Genomic DNA, 15,170 nt, shown 5'->3' with positions numbered 1-15,170 from the left:
ACCGCATAGCAATTATGTTCCAATTCAGTGTCTGTCACATTTGCAGTGATTTATTTGTATCGCAAATCCCTGCAGAGTCCCAGGTTTCTCTTGGCTGCATCCATCGCCCTGAGCCCTCTGTGATTTAGTGCAGCATCACTCTGGGGAATTGCATCCACTTTGTCTCACTGCTTTTTCTCTTGCCTGACGGGCAGAATCCAGGCTGAGGGGGATGTCAGCAGAGGAGGAAAGGAGATAGTAGTGGGGGACGCCACAGGCTTGCAGGCATCATTCAAGCCCTGGCAGTGCAGACACCAATGAGAGAGGGCTGACGAGAGACCGCTCAAGAGCAGCAGTGGTTGTGAATGTGTTTTGCCTGGCACATAGAGTTTTCACGTGCATGACTAAAGCCCACAGCTCGCAGGGAGCATTACTGCATAAGCTGGTGCCAGGCCAAGCCTGCTCTGAGTCTTTCCTTCAAGCCACGGTTCATTACAGAATGAAACCCCAATCCTCTGCCCTGGGAGACATAATTCAGTGAAGTGGTTTCTCTGTCAGGAGCACACCGAGGAGCTGGGTCCTCCCCCACCGTGCTGCCTAAGCCCTGGAGAGACTCCCCAGCCAAAACTAAGAATTTGCTGCCATCTGTAGACATCTGGGTGCTGTTCAAGCAGTTTCCCCGGCACTGCTCACACAGCCCTTATATAGGCAAGGCAGCCACGGACAAACCTCCCCAGTCCCAAAGCAACCTATTCCTTTCTTCAGCATTTTGCCATCTAAGGTAGCTTCTAGAGTCTCCAGCTTGTTTATTTTCCACTGTTGGATGCTGCTCCTGTGAGGAGGATCCCTGTACTGACTGTAGGCAGAGAGCTTGGACTTTGCTGGGGGGCAGCCAGCTCCTCCCTTCTGAATGCCTCTGACAAAGTCTGTCCATTGAGGAGTATATTGCTGAAGCCCCACAGCAGCCACCAAGCTGCTCCCAAGCTGTGCTCCAGGTCTCCATGGGGCAGTAACAGCTCCTCCTGGTGGGGTCAGCTGGGTAGCAGGGACAGCCACTCATACCCACACTGCACACCCTCCTACACTGTCCAGGAGGGGGACCCCCATTTCACCCATTATTTCTGTGTCTCTGTGAGCACATGGAGGCCATGCTGCCCACTGACCCACCTGTGCTGCTGCTCCCACCCTGCTGAGCTTCAGTCTCCCTGTCCTACCATCCTCCATGAGCTTTACCTTCCTGACAAGTTTTGAGAGGGTGATCCGCCATCTACCGTCCTTAGGGTGTCCCTTCTTCCTTGGGTCAGGAAAATAGCCCTGAAATGGTGAGAGAGGCCAAAACACCTTCTTGGAGAACATAAGATCCTACACTCTCTTTGGTGGATCATGGGGGACTATTGCCCCCTTAGGGCTGTCCCACACCATGGCCTCAGAGCACAGCCCTCAGGTTTAACACCTCTTTGGTGGAGCAAACTGGAGTGAATAGCAGCCACTTAACAGAGACATCCTAGGCATTATCACAGTTCCCTGCTGCTATCCAGACTGTCACCTGTGCCAACCCCAAACTTTCAGGAGATGAGAATCAGAGGCCTGATCCCATGTCTCCTGCAGACCAGCCTGCTGCAGCAGCGGCATCTTCCTTCACTCTTACAAGCACTTCAGTGCTGAGGGTTGTGGACGAGGTTGGCAGAACAGGGGGAGAGATACAGGGGATGGATACAGCAGTTCACAGTGCCTCACTTCTGCCCCCCAGTTCCAGGGCCAGGCTAATCTGCATGTGTTCGAGGACTGGTGCGGCAGCTCCACTGAGCAGCTCAGGAAGAACCTCCACTTCCCCCTATTCCCCCATGTGAGTAAGACTGTGACACCCTCTGTTCCAGTACTTCCCAGATTTGCTTCCCACTTGCATCACTCCCTCTCTCTTCACATCCTGTCCCTATCCCTCTCCATCACCTTGTCTCTCCTCCTGCTCCTGAGCATCCATCACCTCCCTCTCCATCACTTCCTTTGACCTCCTGTGGGAGTGGGAAACTTTGACAAGGGTTCAATGGTGGGAACTCTGCTGCTGCGTGGGGAGGGTCCATTTTACCCATGCATCTGCTGTGTCCCATCCCCACCATCTCACCAGCATCCCCCATGCAGCTCTCCCCTCCACAGCAGCACTTGCTCCAGATTGTCTCTCATCTGGCCTGCTCTTTACTGCTGCCTCTCTCACACTCCATGCCCCATCCTTCTCCCAGTGCAAACCTCATACTTCCCCCTGTCCACCTGTCCTAGGGTTATTGTGTCCCTCTTTGTTACTGTCACATCTAATTAACTTTATTATTTTTTTCTTCTTCTGCATCAGACACGAACGATACTGAAGAAGCTGGCTGTGTCCCCAAAATGGACCAACTACGGTCTCCGGATATTTGGCTATCTGCATCCTTTCACTGATGGTGAGGGCTCTGAGGCTGCTGTGCTGCTGCTCTTGTCTCTTTTCAGCTGTCCCTCCCTCCCCTCCTGGTACTAAACCACTGGTGTCCTCACTCCTGCAAGCCCAGAGCCAGGTCCCTCACATGGGCAGCGCGACTAGCTGTGCATGACTGGCTGTGGCCTTAGCATGGATGGAAACACATTTGCCTCCCCTGTAGGGTGGCAAGGAAAAGCACAGACGAAAACAGATGGGAAGTGGTAGATAAAAAACAATGCTGTCACGGATGCACAGCCCCATGGCGTGTACGTGAGCACAAGCAATCCCTGAGCTTTCCCCCCCTCCCTTGCATGCACAAGGCTGTACGTGACATCATTGATGTTCCTGCTGCTCCCTGGGTGCATGAATACCATCTGACAGCAGCTGACATTTGTATCACCCAGCTGCATGCTTCTGCCCAGAGCAGCCTCCTAGCACTCACCCGCATCTCCTGGTCCCCTGTAACCCCAGCCAAAACAGTGGGACTCAAGCACCTCTGTCTCCCTTTGGCTCCACATGCACATTCCTCCACCCAGACACAGCATCTCACACAAGAATTTGCTCTGGAAACAAAAGAGGAGTCCAGGAAACTTTGAATGGATGTCTTAGTTTTCCAGGTTAGATGGGAGGTGAGCAATGCAGAAGGGATAGTGAACCAGTTGCACCAGTAAAGTTTTGTTTTCAGTCACAGCAGAGTTGGAGAATTCAGAGAGGTTCAAAGGGATGGGGGTGGTAATATCAAAAGGGAAAAAAGGGAAAAGGGCAAAGACAGCATTTTAGAGAAGCAGAATCCATTTTGTGCTCTTATCCCAGAGCCCTACTCACTCCCTCCATCTCTTGACAGGGGAGTTTCAGTTTGCCATTGCTGCGGATGACAATGCTGAGTTCTGGCTGAGTCCAGATGAAAAGACCTCTGGTCTCCAGCTGCTGGCTAGTGTAGGCAAGGTACAGTGCATGCTGCATGGCTTCTTCCATCAAGGCTTTAATGGTTCTGTGGGGATGGAGAGCCTCCTGTCTTACTGCCTTGGACTACTCAAGTTTCTTTTCCTGCCCAACTACAGACAACACTACCACAGATGCCAGATGGGTATGACACGACATATCTTAAGGCAGTTGCATGTTGGCAGTGCTGTTGGGAGCTCTGTGTTCGTGATTCAATCTGTCCTTAGGTTACCAATCTCACAGACAACTTCCCAGGAGGAATAGCTCAGTTTTCCCTCTTCATCACTCCTAGTGCAGTAATTATAGCGGGAAGAAACTCAACTATAGCTTTTTCTGTCTCTTCACAGACAGGGAAGGAGTGGACTGCACCAGGGGAGTTTGGGAAATTTCAAAGCCAACAGTCAAAGATGGTGAGGTGAGTGAGCAGAGCCCCTTGCTCCCAGCATCTCTGCACGTGGCCAGGAAATCACAAGGAGAAGGAAAAGAAACTCAGGCTTGTTCTGAAGAATTTAGCAATATAGAGGATGGGATTACTGTGGGGTATCGGCAAAACTGAAGTGACACATCCACACCTATGTCAGCTACTTTGCTGCTTTACTGCGGCAATGCAACACTGCATTTTTCTTCCCTGGAGGAGGCAGCCACCAGCAGATCCAGACTGCTCTATATGAACTGTATCTCAAGCTTCCTGCTTTGGAATGGCCAGGTTTCCCAGAGGCCAAAACCCAGCAGGCAAGACTGAAATGGAGCTATTCAGACTTAACTGAGAAGGGGCTGGAGCACTCCAGGTGCTCAAGGGAAGCTCCCTATCCCACTGTCCGCATCTGGGTTTTCTTGGCAGCCCTAACTCTGCTCACCCCGAGAATAGGTTGTTTCAGGGGTGTGGTTGTTCTCATCTCATTGTGTGCTGACAAGCTGAGAAATGTTCCATAATGCTCTCAGTGACAGACACGTTGTTCTTCACAGGTTGTCAGCTGCAGGCAGGTACTATTTTGAGGTGCTGCACAAGCAGGATGACAGAGGAACAGACCATGTGGAAGTAGCAGTGAGTCTGTGCAAATGGCTGTGCTTGTATGCGTGTCTCCACAGAGCTCGGGAATGACTTTTGTAACCATGTCCCTCCTTTCCCAGGCCCCAGCACCTCTTTGCATGAGATTAATCTAATCCCTGCCAGAGCCCTTACCTACTTCTACGTGGGATAGTCCTCGCTGCATGTCAGGACCTTTTCCTCTGTTTGCTTAGAATAGTTCTGCCCTGTTCAGTCTCTGCTGCAGCTCTTTGTCCTTTCCTACTTTGGATGTGTCCTGGGGGATCTCAGCTCATTGCCAGTCTTTTGCTGCTAGGTAAACTCGGTCATAGGAAGGAGAAAGAGGAAGCTGTGAACCCATCTGGTGAAAAAACACCTTGTGCCTGTTCCTTTTGTTCAGGCTTGGTTAACTCCATAAGCACTTCATTTTAATGTGTTTCTCTGTTCCAGTGGAGACTGAATGACCCAGAAGCGAAGTTCAAAGTCATTGACTCCAAATATCTCTCCCTTTTTTCTAGTAAGTATCTTCACCACATGTTTCCATGAGCACCTCCCCATTCTTCCAAAACATATCAACAGTGTTTCACCGTGAGCCATAGTCTAGCCAGGCAAATACCATCCGTACAGATCATTACAAGAAAGAAGTAGAGACAGGTCAGGAGAGAGATGTCTTAACAAGAGTGTGACTCATGATTAGATATAGGAAAATTGGAAGTAATTGGGATTATTTCAGGGAAATCTAGAGGCAGTGAGGAAGGGCACCGAGGAGAGTCTGCAAGGGTGACAACTTTTCCAGATGTGCAAGTAATATGGAATGGAGAGTGCCTGCAGAGAGCTAAGGGGAATGTAAGGCCCAGAACATGGGAGCAGTGGTGATATGTTGGCATCTGGACATGATCGGGGAGAAGGGGCTGCTGTAGCACTTCCAGGAGATTTCACTCTAGGTGCTGGACACAATGGGATACACCAGTGATATGGGGTTTGCTGCTTTCTTCTATATCAGCCTCAAGTCTCTTCAGGTTGCTGCTGGATTGCAGCAAGCACATAATCACAGTCTCTTCTGTTTTGTAAACCTTTCTCAGCACATCAAGTGATGCCTTTATCAGTTAAGGAGCTCCTCAGTCCTGTTTATCTAGCTTTGTCAGCATCGCTTTCCTCTGCCAGCATTCCCCCTTTCCATATCTACCACTGTTTCCTTCCAACATCTCTGGGCTTTTTTCTATGCCAACACTTTTGCCCATGGAAGACTCCCTGATGTAATCAAGACATATGTTTGCTGTGTCTTGGATCACAACCTGCTGCTGTGTTTTCTGAAACCTGCCATTTGGCCCGGACTAGGCTTTCAGTTAGTCTTCTATGCCCATCCTTTTTCCTTCTGCTCTTTTCTTCTTATTAATTCTGGAATGACTCGCATCCCAGAAGATCCCTTTGTGGCTGGGCACAGTGCTGCAGTCTCATCTTTACCTGGAACCTTCTGCCCATACAGTGTTTCTCTCTTCCATACCAGCCTTTGGCTGTATCACATGTCATCCCATTCCTTCTGGGTTCCCATGTTCAGTACCCAAAAGCTGCTAACCCCAGTGTCCTTGGCAGCATCTTACCTTTCCCTCCTGGTTATTTATTCACTTCCCCACATCTCAGAGCAAGATCCATGGAGAAATGAAGGCCCTTAGCAGCAGCACCCAAGAAAAAGCATAACTAATATCCAGTTTTGAGTTTAAGCTTCCCATTGCTCCTAGCTTACTGTGGGTCTCCATTCCCTTGCTGGAGTACCCTTCTCCTTGGCCACTGAAGGCCTTGCGCCAGGGTCCCAATCCTTTTCCAGCAAGACTGGAGAGAAAGCTCTGCTCTTCAGGTTTCTCCTCCCATTCACGTGTTCTGTCTCCTTTTAGAATAAATTTAATACTAATAATTCAGAAGGGTCCAGTGATTCCTGCCAGCATGGGGCTTCTTCAGCACACCACTGCTGCTGTGTCCAAGGCAGAAGGTCATGTTCCTCCATTACTCAACTACCCTATAGCTTCTGTATTTCCAGCTTTCTGAGTCAAAGCCTTTCCTTTCCATGGTGCCTTTGCAGTGAAGCTCCTGACCAGCCCCATTTAGGCATTACTATGCCAGAGATAGTGTTAGTGCCACGGATGCAATGCTATTTGGAAAGGGCTGATACTGGACAGGGTTACCTTTTGGGGCCAAGGGACGAATTAGCTCTTCCTCCCCCTTCCGTTCTCCCTCTGGTTTCTAGACGAGACACTTTTAAAGATGGATGAGGTTGGGCACATCCCGCAGACGTTGGCCAGTCACACGAGGCGACCCGCTGACAGCACAGGCAGCAAGGCACACCCAGCTGACATGTTGAAGCCTGACCCCCGGGACACTCTATATGAAGGTAAGACTTGCAAAGCAGATGAGGAGGTAGCTACAGCCTGTCCCAGCATGTGCAGTAGCACAACTGAGAAGGATTGTCCTCCTTTGTCATGGTTATCAAAGGCCACCTATTTTTCTCCCCATTGCAGGAGAGGGGGGCAGCATACAATATCTGTCACTGTAGGAGACAAAGCACAGACTAAACCCAGCTCCTTGTTCTTGGCATCCAGCTCATACAACATCCCCAGGCATAATGTTTTTGTGTAAGTGCTGTAGAGGAATGTAAAGAGATGAGCTGTGCAAGATAGTTTACTTGATGTATCTGTTAGTATTTCACATGGATAAGTAGAAACCAGGCACAGATGTAGCTAAGCTGGTGCATTGGTTGCAGCAGGACTTCTCCAACAGCACTTGCCTATGTGTTTCTTTTTCTCAGTGCCTCTGCTCAGCAAGTCTCGTGTGCGCCGAGCATTGCCAGACTGTCCATACAAGCCCAGCTACCTGGTGAATGGATTCCCTCTGCAGCGCTACCAGGGACTCCAGTTTGTAAGTTTTACTCCTTAAGCAGGTATTTGCCCAGGGGAACACAAGGAGGAAGGAGGGAGATCACATTAAACATGAGGGTCTCTCCACTGACCTGAAGCTCCTGGGCAGATTTGACCATCAGCAGTTCAGGTCTGTGCATCCCAGTACAGGAAAAGGGCAACACTAAGAAAAGGGAGATGAGTGCTACATGCTGTTTATGGGTGTCACTGGGGTACAAATGTGTGTGTGCCTTAGAGAGCTCCTCAGAACTCAAAACAGAGAGCAGAGCTTGCCTTCACATGGAGCCTCAAAATGTCCAAGGATTTTCTTCCCCATGGGTGAACTGTAGTCTGTGTGAACTACTAAATACCCTGTCAAGTCTTGAGGGGGAGCTCACATTTATGGGGAATGCAACATAGCAGGGGTTCATCCCCCATATTGCAGAGCAGACTGAAGTCACCAGTGTGGTTTGTCCTCCCTGAGGGACCTGCATCCCTCAGCCTTGTCTGGAGATCTCCACACATGCTTCGTCTCCTCAGGAGAACTTTCCCACCTCTCTCTCAGCTAGTTCTTGCTCTGTTATAAGATTGAGATGCACAGTTACAGAGATGGACAGACAATGCTGAGAGAGAGAGAGAAAAAGGCATAACCATGCACACATCCCGGCATGCTTCCTTCTGTTTTCCATTCTCACAACTTGCTTCCAGGTGCCTCAGAGAAGCAAACAGTGAGCAACCCCTGCTCTGTCTCAAAAGAGCTAGTTACCCTGCAGCTGTGTCTGGATCACCTTGTGACTGATACTTGGCATTTATGAGGGTTTTACTTTATTTTCCTCCCTTCTTTCCAGGTTCATTTATCCTTTGTTTACCCAAATGATTATAGCCGCCTGAGCCACATGGAGAAAGATAACAAATGCTTCTATCAGGAAAACCCGTATTACTTGGAAAGGTAGGATGCTGCAAATGAAGGGTCCCTAGCAGAGTGGAAGGAGATGGTTTGAAGGCTGGAATTTGGGTGGAATTTCATACTTACTTCTGTAGGACTCTCTCAATTCTTCAAGATCTCCCTAAGCTTTGCAAAACATTAAAACATTTATAGTTTACTTCGTTAACTTATATCCCCTTTAAATGAAAATATATTTAGGTCTCAAGGGGAAACTGCCACTGCTTTTCTTGCTCCGTTAAGCCAGTAGCTGGGTCAGAGCATGTTTATTCCATTATATCAGAGAGTGTATTTCCAGCAAACTTTGCCTGATAGCAGCTGGAGCCTCCTGATGGCTGTTACCGTGAAAACCAAACCATGATCACCATCAGGCATCTCTCTGGGGGAAGAAATGCTTGTCATTCATCTTCACTGGGGTCCAGCTCTCAGTGGTGATCCTGTGAGGGAACTACCACTTGTGTGCTCCCCAGTGCAACCTTGTGTGAGGACTCCGTTCCCTGCAGGAGGACTTTTTTACAGGGTAAGGAGAGTCACTTTTCTGGTGACATAGCTGATAGTGGCCTTCCTGTCATCAGGATCGTCTTCCTCCCTACAGGACTGTTTTGAGGGCTGAAACAACAGATCATAAGTTTGGGAGGGAGCTCCTGGGGCTGAAGCTCTTATCTTAGTAAAGGACGGACAAGGTGGCTGCTGTGGGCTGGAAGGTGCCACCCAGGTCTATTGCTTTCACAGCTTTAACATTTGTATTGTGATAGGGCTTGGGAATAGGGAGGCATTTTGCTTGACATCAAGCACGCATGGAATGAAACAGTCCTGGAAATCCCTCCCAAACAGCTGAAGTACAGGCATATGAGGGCAACACAAAGACAGTGGTGGTACGAGAGAAGAGAAAGAGAGATCATTGCAATTACCTGCCTGAGCTGCTTTTGCAGCATGATGACTTGCATTTGTGAGCACTATATCATAAGCGAGCAACTTAAAGGAGGCTAAAGAAGTGTTTCAGGGTACTTATATTGGGATTTCCTTCTGCACTTCTGAGAAAATGTCTGAAAGACTGAAATGGTAAACAAGGAAAATGGATGTCTTTGACAGTGCAGAGTAAGGTCTGATTGACCAAAGATATGAAAGATGGTGATGGTGAAGTAGGATCTAGAGGTGCTGGGTGGATGTAATCAGAGTAATGGACCATCACCTCTGAAGCAGTGGCCATAATTTATTTGGAGAGGGCAAAGTAACTTTTCTCAAACTTGTGTTTTGCCCTTCCCTCTGCAGATTCGGATTCTATAAGTACATGAAAATGGATCGGCCGGAGAAGAGCCTGGACTCTGGAGAAAAGACAGAGCAGCCAGGTAGGGGCCATAATGTCAGAACCTGGAAGATCCTTTTATCCGTCACTTTGGTGTGTGATCTTCCAGCACCGGTTGAAAGAAGTAGTGGACTTTCTGTACTAAGGAAGTCACAGCCCTTCACTGCCAGGTTGCTGTGGCTGGGAAGAGTTTTTTGCGGCTACTTTCACTTCTTTTACGGGCAGGTTGGGAGGTCACCAAACAGTGGGCTGTAGTGGGCAACGGGACAACTACCTCTCAATCCCACATTTAACGATGCAATTCCAGCAAAAATGTGGGCAGAAGTGACAGAGCCAAAGGTGTGCAGCGTGGCTTCCAGGTGTGCAGCGTGGCTTCCTGTGCTCATACCTGCCCTGCAAAGCTGTGGCCAAAGTGATGACTAAAGGCAATGGCACACACCTCCTCAGCCTTTGGCAATGCTGATAGGCTAATAGGTGCTGAGGAGGGTGCACAGCTCCCATGTGTTGGAGCATCCCTGTCCCTCTGAGCAGGAGACAACGCTGAGATGAGGCAAGAAGTAGCTGCCCGTGGTGGGGCTGGTGACGGGTCAGGACAGAAAAGGTAGTGGGAAGGTGTCAGAGGTGTAACTGTGATTACTCCCACAGGCTCCCAAGAGGAGAATCTGGATGATGTGCAATATGCTGAGCAGGATGTGGAGAGTACCAGTGCCCCCGACCTGCCTGGCACAGGGAAGGCAGAGATGGCGCACAATGCTGCCAGCAATGTGGTGGGCAGTGATAATGTTCATGAGGACTATTCCCTTCGGGAGCGCCGTCGGCTCCTCTCAGTAGTGGGTGGTGACACAGTGGGGGGGACACAGAGGAGAAGGACAAAGAGGTCTGGTGTCAAATCAGCCACGGTGGCCTCTGCCAACCACAGCCTCAGCCAGGCTGGCTTAGAAGGGAACCCGGTAATGAAGAGACCCCGTCTAAAAGCTGGCGTCAAAGACAACTCCAGGAGCCCTCCGCAGCACGCCAGGGCTGTCCAGGGGAGAGCAACTGTCAAAAAGGCAAACCCTCCTTCTAAGCCTGTGTCTCAGCAGCCTCTCAGTGTCCCCAGGAACTCAGAGGTCATGAGTCCCAAAGGGCTGAGACCTCAAGGAGACCTTAGCACTACTAAGGATGGGCTGCAGCCAGCAAGCACTGTGCCAGCCAGGAAGGGAACTCCAGTCTCTGGCAAGGCTGGCAGACGTGCTGTAAGCACTGCCAGCCCCAGCCACCAGCCTGGGCTGACACAGTGGCTGAAGCAAGTGGAGTCCTACATTGCTGAGCAGAAGGTGGCCAATGATGGGGACATGGCTAACGGAGAGGTGCAAGCGGCATCTCCTGCAAAGGACAAGTCTGGGCCTGTGGCAGCAGAAGAGGAAGAGGAAGAGGTGGATGGGGAGCCAGAGGAGGAAGATGAAGAGGATTTTGATTACGTACCAGTGTTCGACCAGGCGGTGAACTGGGAGCAGACCTTCAGCACAAGCAATCTGGACTTCCATATGCTGCGCACAGATTGGATTGACCTGAAATGCAACACGTCAGGAAACTTGCTGCTAAAAGAAAGGGAGGCCCTGGAAGTCACACGTGTCTTCCTGAAGAAGCTCAACCAGAGGACTAAAGGGTAAGGCACCATGTAGAAACTAAGAGGTGGTACTCCAGAGCTGGTGTACCATGCTACAGAGGGAATACTTGTCATGTAACGAGATAGTGGGAATCAGAGGATAAAGTAGATGTGGGAAATAAGACTTCAGGCAAGGAATCTATGAAACAAATTGGGCTTTAAATTCCTTTTTGTCTGAGAAATTGGACTAGTTGGACACCAGACCATGTCTGGGGGCTGAATATTGCCCTCCAACACCTGGTGGCAGTAAACCCAAAAGATTGGAGGTTTCCATCCAGCTGGTTATCACTGGCCTTTTGCTGGCTTCCTCCTTGCAGAGTGTAAGTATTGAGAACACATATTAGCATTTTACCAGCTGAAGATTAAGAAACCCTGGTGATACGAATTAGGACTGGAGCTCCTTGTGCTTGTTGTTTGGTGTCTGCCACATCTCAGCTTATGAATCACTTAGGACGTAGGACCAGAAGGAACCTGTGAGATTATGTGGGTCCGTATACTGACCTCATACCCTACACTGTTATCTGAATGTGTCACAATATGGTTCTTTTTCTTCCCAAGCCTTACCATCTTGATTGCCTTTCTGGCAAAGATATACCTTCTCTAAGCTTCTATAAGCTAAACAATCCAACTCCTGACCCTTCTGTTGAGTTGGCCTCTATTTCCACAATATTCCTATCTGTCCTTCTCCATGCGGGTTTTGGTTTGGGTCAGTTTTCTTGTACATTACTGACCAGTATCCCGGATGTGCTTATAAAGTGGATGTTATTAGTTCCCAATCCCTGCTGGAAGTAGCTCTAATGCTACATCTTAAGGTTACGTTTGTTTTTTCAGCATCACATCAGTCATGCTCTAACTGATCAGTACACATAAGCTTTTCTCAGCATTTTAACTGTTGAGTGTCTATTTTACAGCAGGAACTCTTGTGATCCGAAAGGGCATGACCTGACATTTCATCCTGTTTTGACCATTCTGACCTTATAGCTCACCCCCGTTTTTACAGTAGAACTTCTCAGTCCTACTCTGTGTAATTGGCTGATAAGCTGTCATGAGCCAATTTCACTAGCCCAAACATACTCCTTGTGCCAAGATCGCTGTGGGAGGTGTCAAATACACTTACTATTCAATCATTCAGTCACATGTGTTATTTTCTATGTCACCTTTATTTAATTTCCCTTGCCAACTTGGCTGGCTTCCCAGGTCTAATCCCACATGCTTGTACATTTAGGAAACAGGTGGTAAGCCTTCCCATGGGACTTTGGAAGTGATGCAGCAAAGCAGAGGGAGGCTGGGGACAGAAAGGTTTGTGCTAGCCAGGAGGAAAGAGCCTAGCAGAGCCGAACAGGCTGGTGGAGGGCGAGGGGCTGGTGTACAGGGGATGTGCTCACCCCCGCTGTATCCCCTGCAGGCGGTTCCAGCTGCAGCGTATTGTGAACGTGGAGAAGCGCCAGGACCGCATGCGGGGCAGCCGCTACCTGCTGGAGCTGGAGCTGCTGGAGCAGGGAGGGCGACTCGTTCGCTTCAGCGAGTACGTCTTTGCACGGGGCTGGCAGGGCATTGGTGGCGATGAGGAGGAGGAGAGGAAGATGAGGAACCTGGTGTGGGGTCGCCGGCGGCACCTGATGGCTGTGGCAGACGAGCCAGAGCTGTGCTGGCCACAGGGCTTTTCCTGGAACCACCGTGCTGTGGTTCACTTTGTGGTGCCAGGTAAGGGGGACATTGAGGGATGGCACAGTGGGAGGTTCCCAGCAGAGTACTCCTGAGCAGCGGGTCTGGGCCAGCCTCAACTGTCTTGTTTGAGTCACTTCCAATTTCTGTTCTCTCCAAGTTAAACCCCCTCAGAAATAGACTGAGCCCAAATTCCCAAATTTGGCTTGTAACCTCAAAGAAAACTCCTGTCACACACTGGGAAAGAACTAACACTGATTCCTGAACTCTTTGGTCCAGGTTTTCAGCCTGGGCCTATTTCAGCATCCCTGCAAGGCTAGTAGGGTTTGAGGGAAGACAAGAAGCCTTGACTGTTGAGAAGCCACAGGGTCATTGAAATTAGCTTTGCTTTGATTCTCTCCTTCTTGCAATACAACCAGTGAAAAACCAGGCACGTTGGGTGCTGCAGTTCATCTCCGATATGGAGGAGCTGTTCCGAGTCACTAAGGATCCATACTTCAACATCATCATCACAGACTACAGCAGTGATGACATGGATGTAGAGAAGGCTCTGAAACGATCTGCCTTGCACAGGTGAGAGTACAGCTTGGTCACAAAACCAGCTCACATGCACATGCCTGCAAACACTGCACATCTGCCAATCTCTGTGTATTGACCAGCCACAATCTCCTGTGATATCCCAAAGATATCCATCCATATACATGAATATGTTCTTATTATAATGTATAATTATGTATACGTATAAATTATATACACTACAGTGTATATAATAGTCTTATAAAACGGTAAGACTATACTTACTGTATTCATCCATACAGATGCATCTCTTTTCTCCTGGCTTTTGTTCAAGTTTGCAAGAGAGAAGAGAAAGCAAGTCTCACAGCGCTGGGGCAGGGGAAGGACAAGAAAGCTCTGACAAATGGGACAGTGTGGAGACCTCTGGGGACTCCGCTTGCTGGAGTAACTGTCTGGCTTACTCTACTCTGTTGTGTACCAGCCTTTGCTGGTCATTTCTCTTATGTACCAGGGTTTCCAGTAACAGGTCTAGCCCTAGGGTAGAGCTGGACTAGAGCTGAAAAGACTGGCTAGGGACTGCCCTATCCCTGCTTCACAAGAGGGAAGACCCTCAGGGTATGCTGGGGCCTCGAGCAGTGCTGAGCTTGTGCACTCCCACAAAGCAAAGGCTTTCCTCCTCCCCGAGAGGATACACAGGGGCATGGGCAGCTCCACAGCCCAACGCCTGCAGTGTACCACTGCTAGTGGTGCTTTCTGTGCTCACCAGCATATATCACTCAACTTTACTTTCCCCTCTGACCCTCAGCTATCGGTACTTGAAGCTCACAGGGAATTTCGAGCGTTCTGCCGGGCTGCAGGCGGGGATAGACCTTGTGACGGTAAGCCTGGGGGCCTTGGGGTGGAAGAAACAGGGAAGGTTCTAGTATGTGTCTGGTGCCCTGCCTTTCACATTGAACATGCTGGGGTTTTAGGGAAGGAGTAGCCTAGCAGAACAGATCAAATGTAGATGTGTTTCCTGTCTCTCTAGAATAAGGGTCTCACCCTTTATTCTAAGGAGCCTGTGGTCCATTCAGTTCTCGGTCCGCCTGCTGGGACTATCGAACAGGAAGGAGGACAGCAGTAGCAGCTTTGTGATACTGGCTTTGACAAGTCACAGTTACAGTATTTCACACCCTTTGTTGAACAGCCCCTCAGTGGCTGTTTTGCCAGCCTCTAAGATCTCAGTTTCTGATGTAGCAACAAATGGCTTTTTAGTTCTCTCCCACATTTCCCACATCTTCCTGCCCCTCAAGAAAGACTTACTTAAAGTCAACCAATTTCTTTCCCAACCTGTGTGGTTGGTTCCAGGACCCACACAGCATCATTTTCCTGTGCGACCTCCACATCCACTTCCCAGCTGGAGTCATTGATTCAATCCGGAAGCACTGCGTTGAAGGCAAGATGGCTTTCGCACCCATGGTCATGCGGCTGCACTGTGGCATGTCCCCACAGTGGCCTGATGGTAAGAGGGAGTGGAGCCTCTTTGGCTCAGATCTTGGGGAATGGGGAAAGAAGGAGGGTGCCTGCCACCTCCACAGTTGTTTCTCTGGTGCTGTTGAGGTCTGGAGCTTAAGATACTTCTAGGGGCACTAGTTGAGGGTACATTAGAGATAGGATGGGTTTTAACAGTGTCAGGAATCTGCAGTTTGAGATCAGAGAGCCAGCAGAGCCCTTTACATGACACTTCTTCTAGGGCTCTCTATGGGTTTGAGAACCTTGACAAACTCCTCTTCTGCTTCTTTCTGTCCATTTCTCTCTTTGATAAGGG

At 49.5% G+C, this 15,170-nt stretch overlaps 1 protein-coding gene across 2 annotated transcripts in view; it reads left to right on the top strand.

Annotated features, from left to right (window-relative positions):
* Positions 1–15,170, top strand: part of B4GALNT3 (beta-1,4-N-acetyl-galactosaminyltransferase 3) — a 66,942-nt gene that overhangs the window by 47,074 nt on the left and 4,698 nt on the right. Inside the window, exons 4-18 of one of the 2 annotated variants that reach the window (XM_061444787.1) lie at positions 1,730–1,825; positions 2,324–2,414; positions 3,273–3,373; positions 3,718–3,785; positions 4,337–4,415; positions 4,848–4,914; positions 6,640–6,783; positions 7,198–7,307; positions 8,134–8,234; positions 9,501–9,577; positions 10,180–11,182; positions 12,588–12,886; positions 13,267–13,420; positions 14,169–14,241; positions 14,711–14,864. In XM_061444787.1, coding sequence (XP_061300771.1) covers positions 1,730–1,825; positions 2,324–2,414; positions 3,273–3,373; positions 3,718–3,785; positions 4,337–4,415; positions 4,848–4,914; positions 6,640–6,783; positions 7,198–7,307; positions 8,134–8,234; positions 9,501–9,577; positions 10,180–11,182; positions 12,588–12,886; positions 13,267–13,420; positions 14,169–14,241; positions 14,711–14,864 — 2,617 coding nt within the window. The remainder of the gene's footprint in view (positions 1–1,729; positions 1,826–2,323; positions 2,415–3,272; positions 3,374–3,717; positions 3,786–4,336; positions 4,416–4,847; positions 4,915–6,639; positions 6,784–7,197; positions 7,308–8,133; positions 8,235–9,500; positions 9,578–10,179; positions 11,183–12,587; positions 12,887–13,266; positions 13,421–14,168; positions 14,242–14,710; positions 14,865–15,170) is intronic. The other variant, XM_061444788.1, reaches the window with a different exon arrangement.

Source organism: Pezoporus flaviventris, unplaced genomic scaffold (assembly GCF_033815535.1).
Source record: "Pezoporus flaviventris isolate CSIRO_AGI_PZ_B2104156 unplaced genomic scaffold, CSIRO_AGI_Pfla_v1 ptg000002l, whole genome shotgun sequence".
Lineage (NCBI taxonomy): Eukaryota > Metazoa > Chordata > Aves > Psittaciformes > Psittacidae > Pezoporus > Pezoporus flaviventris.
The sequence above is the reverse complement of the archived record's forward strand: the minus strand, read 5'-3'. Positions and strand labels throughout refer to the sequence as shown.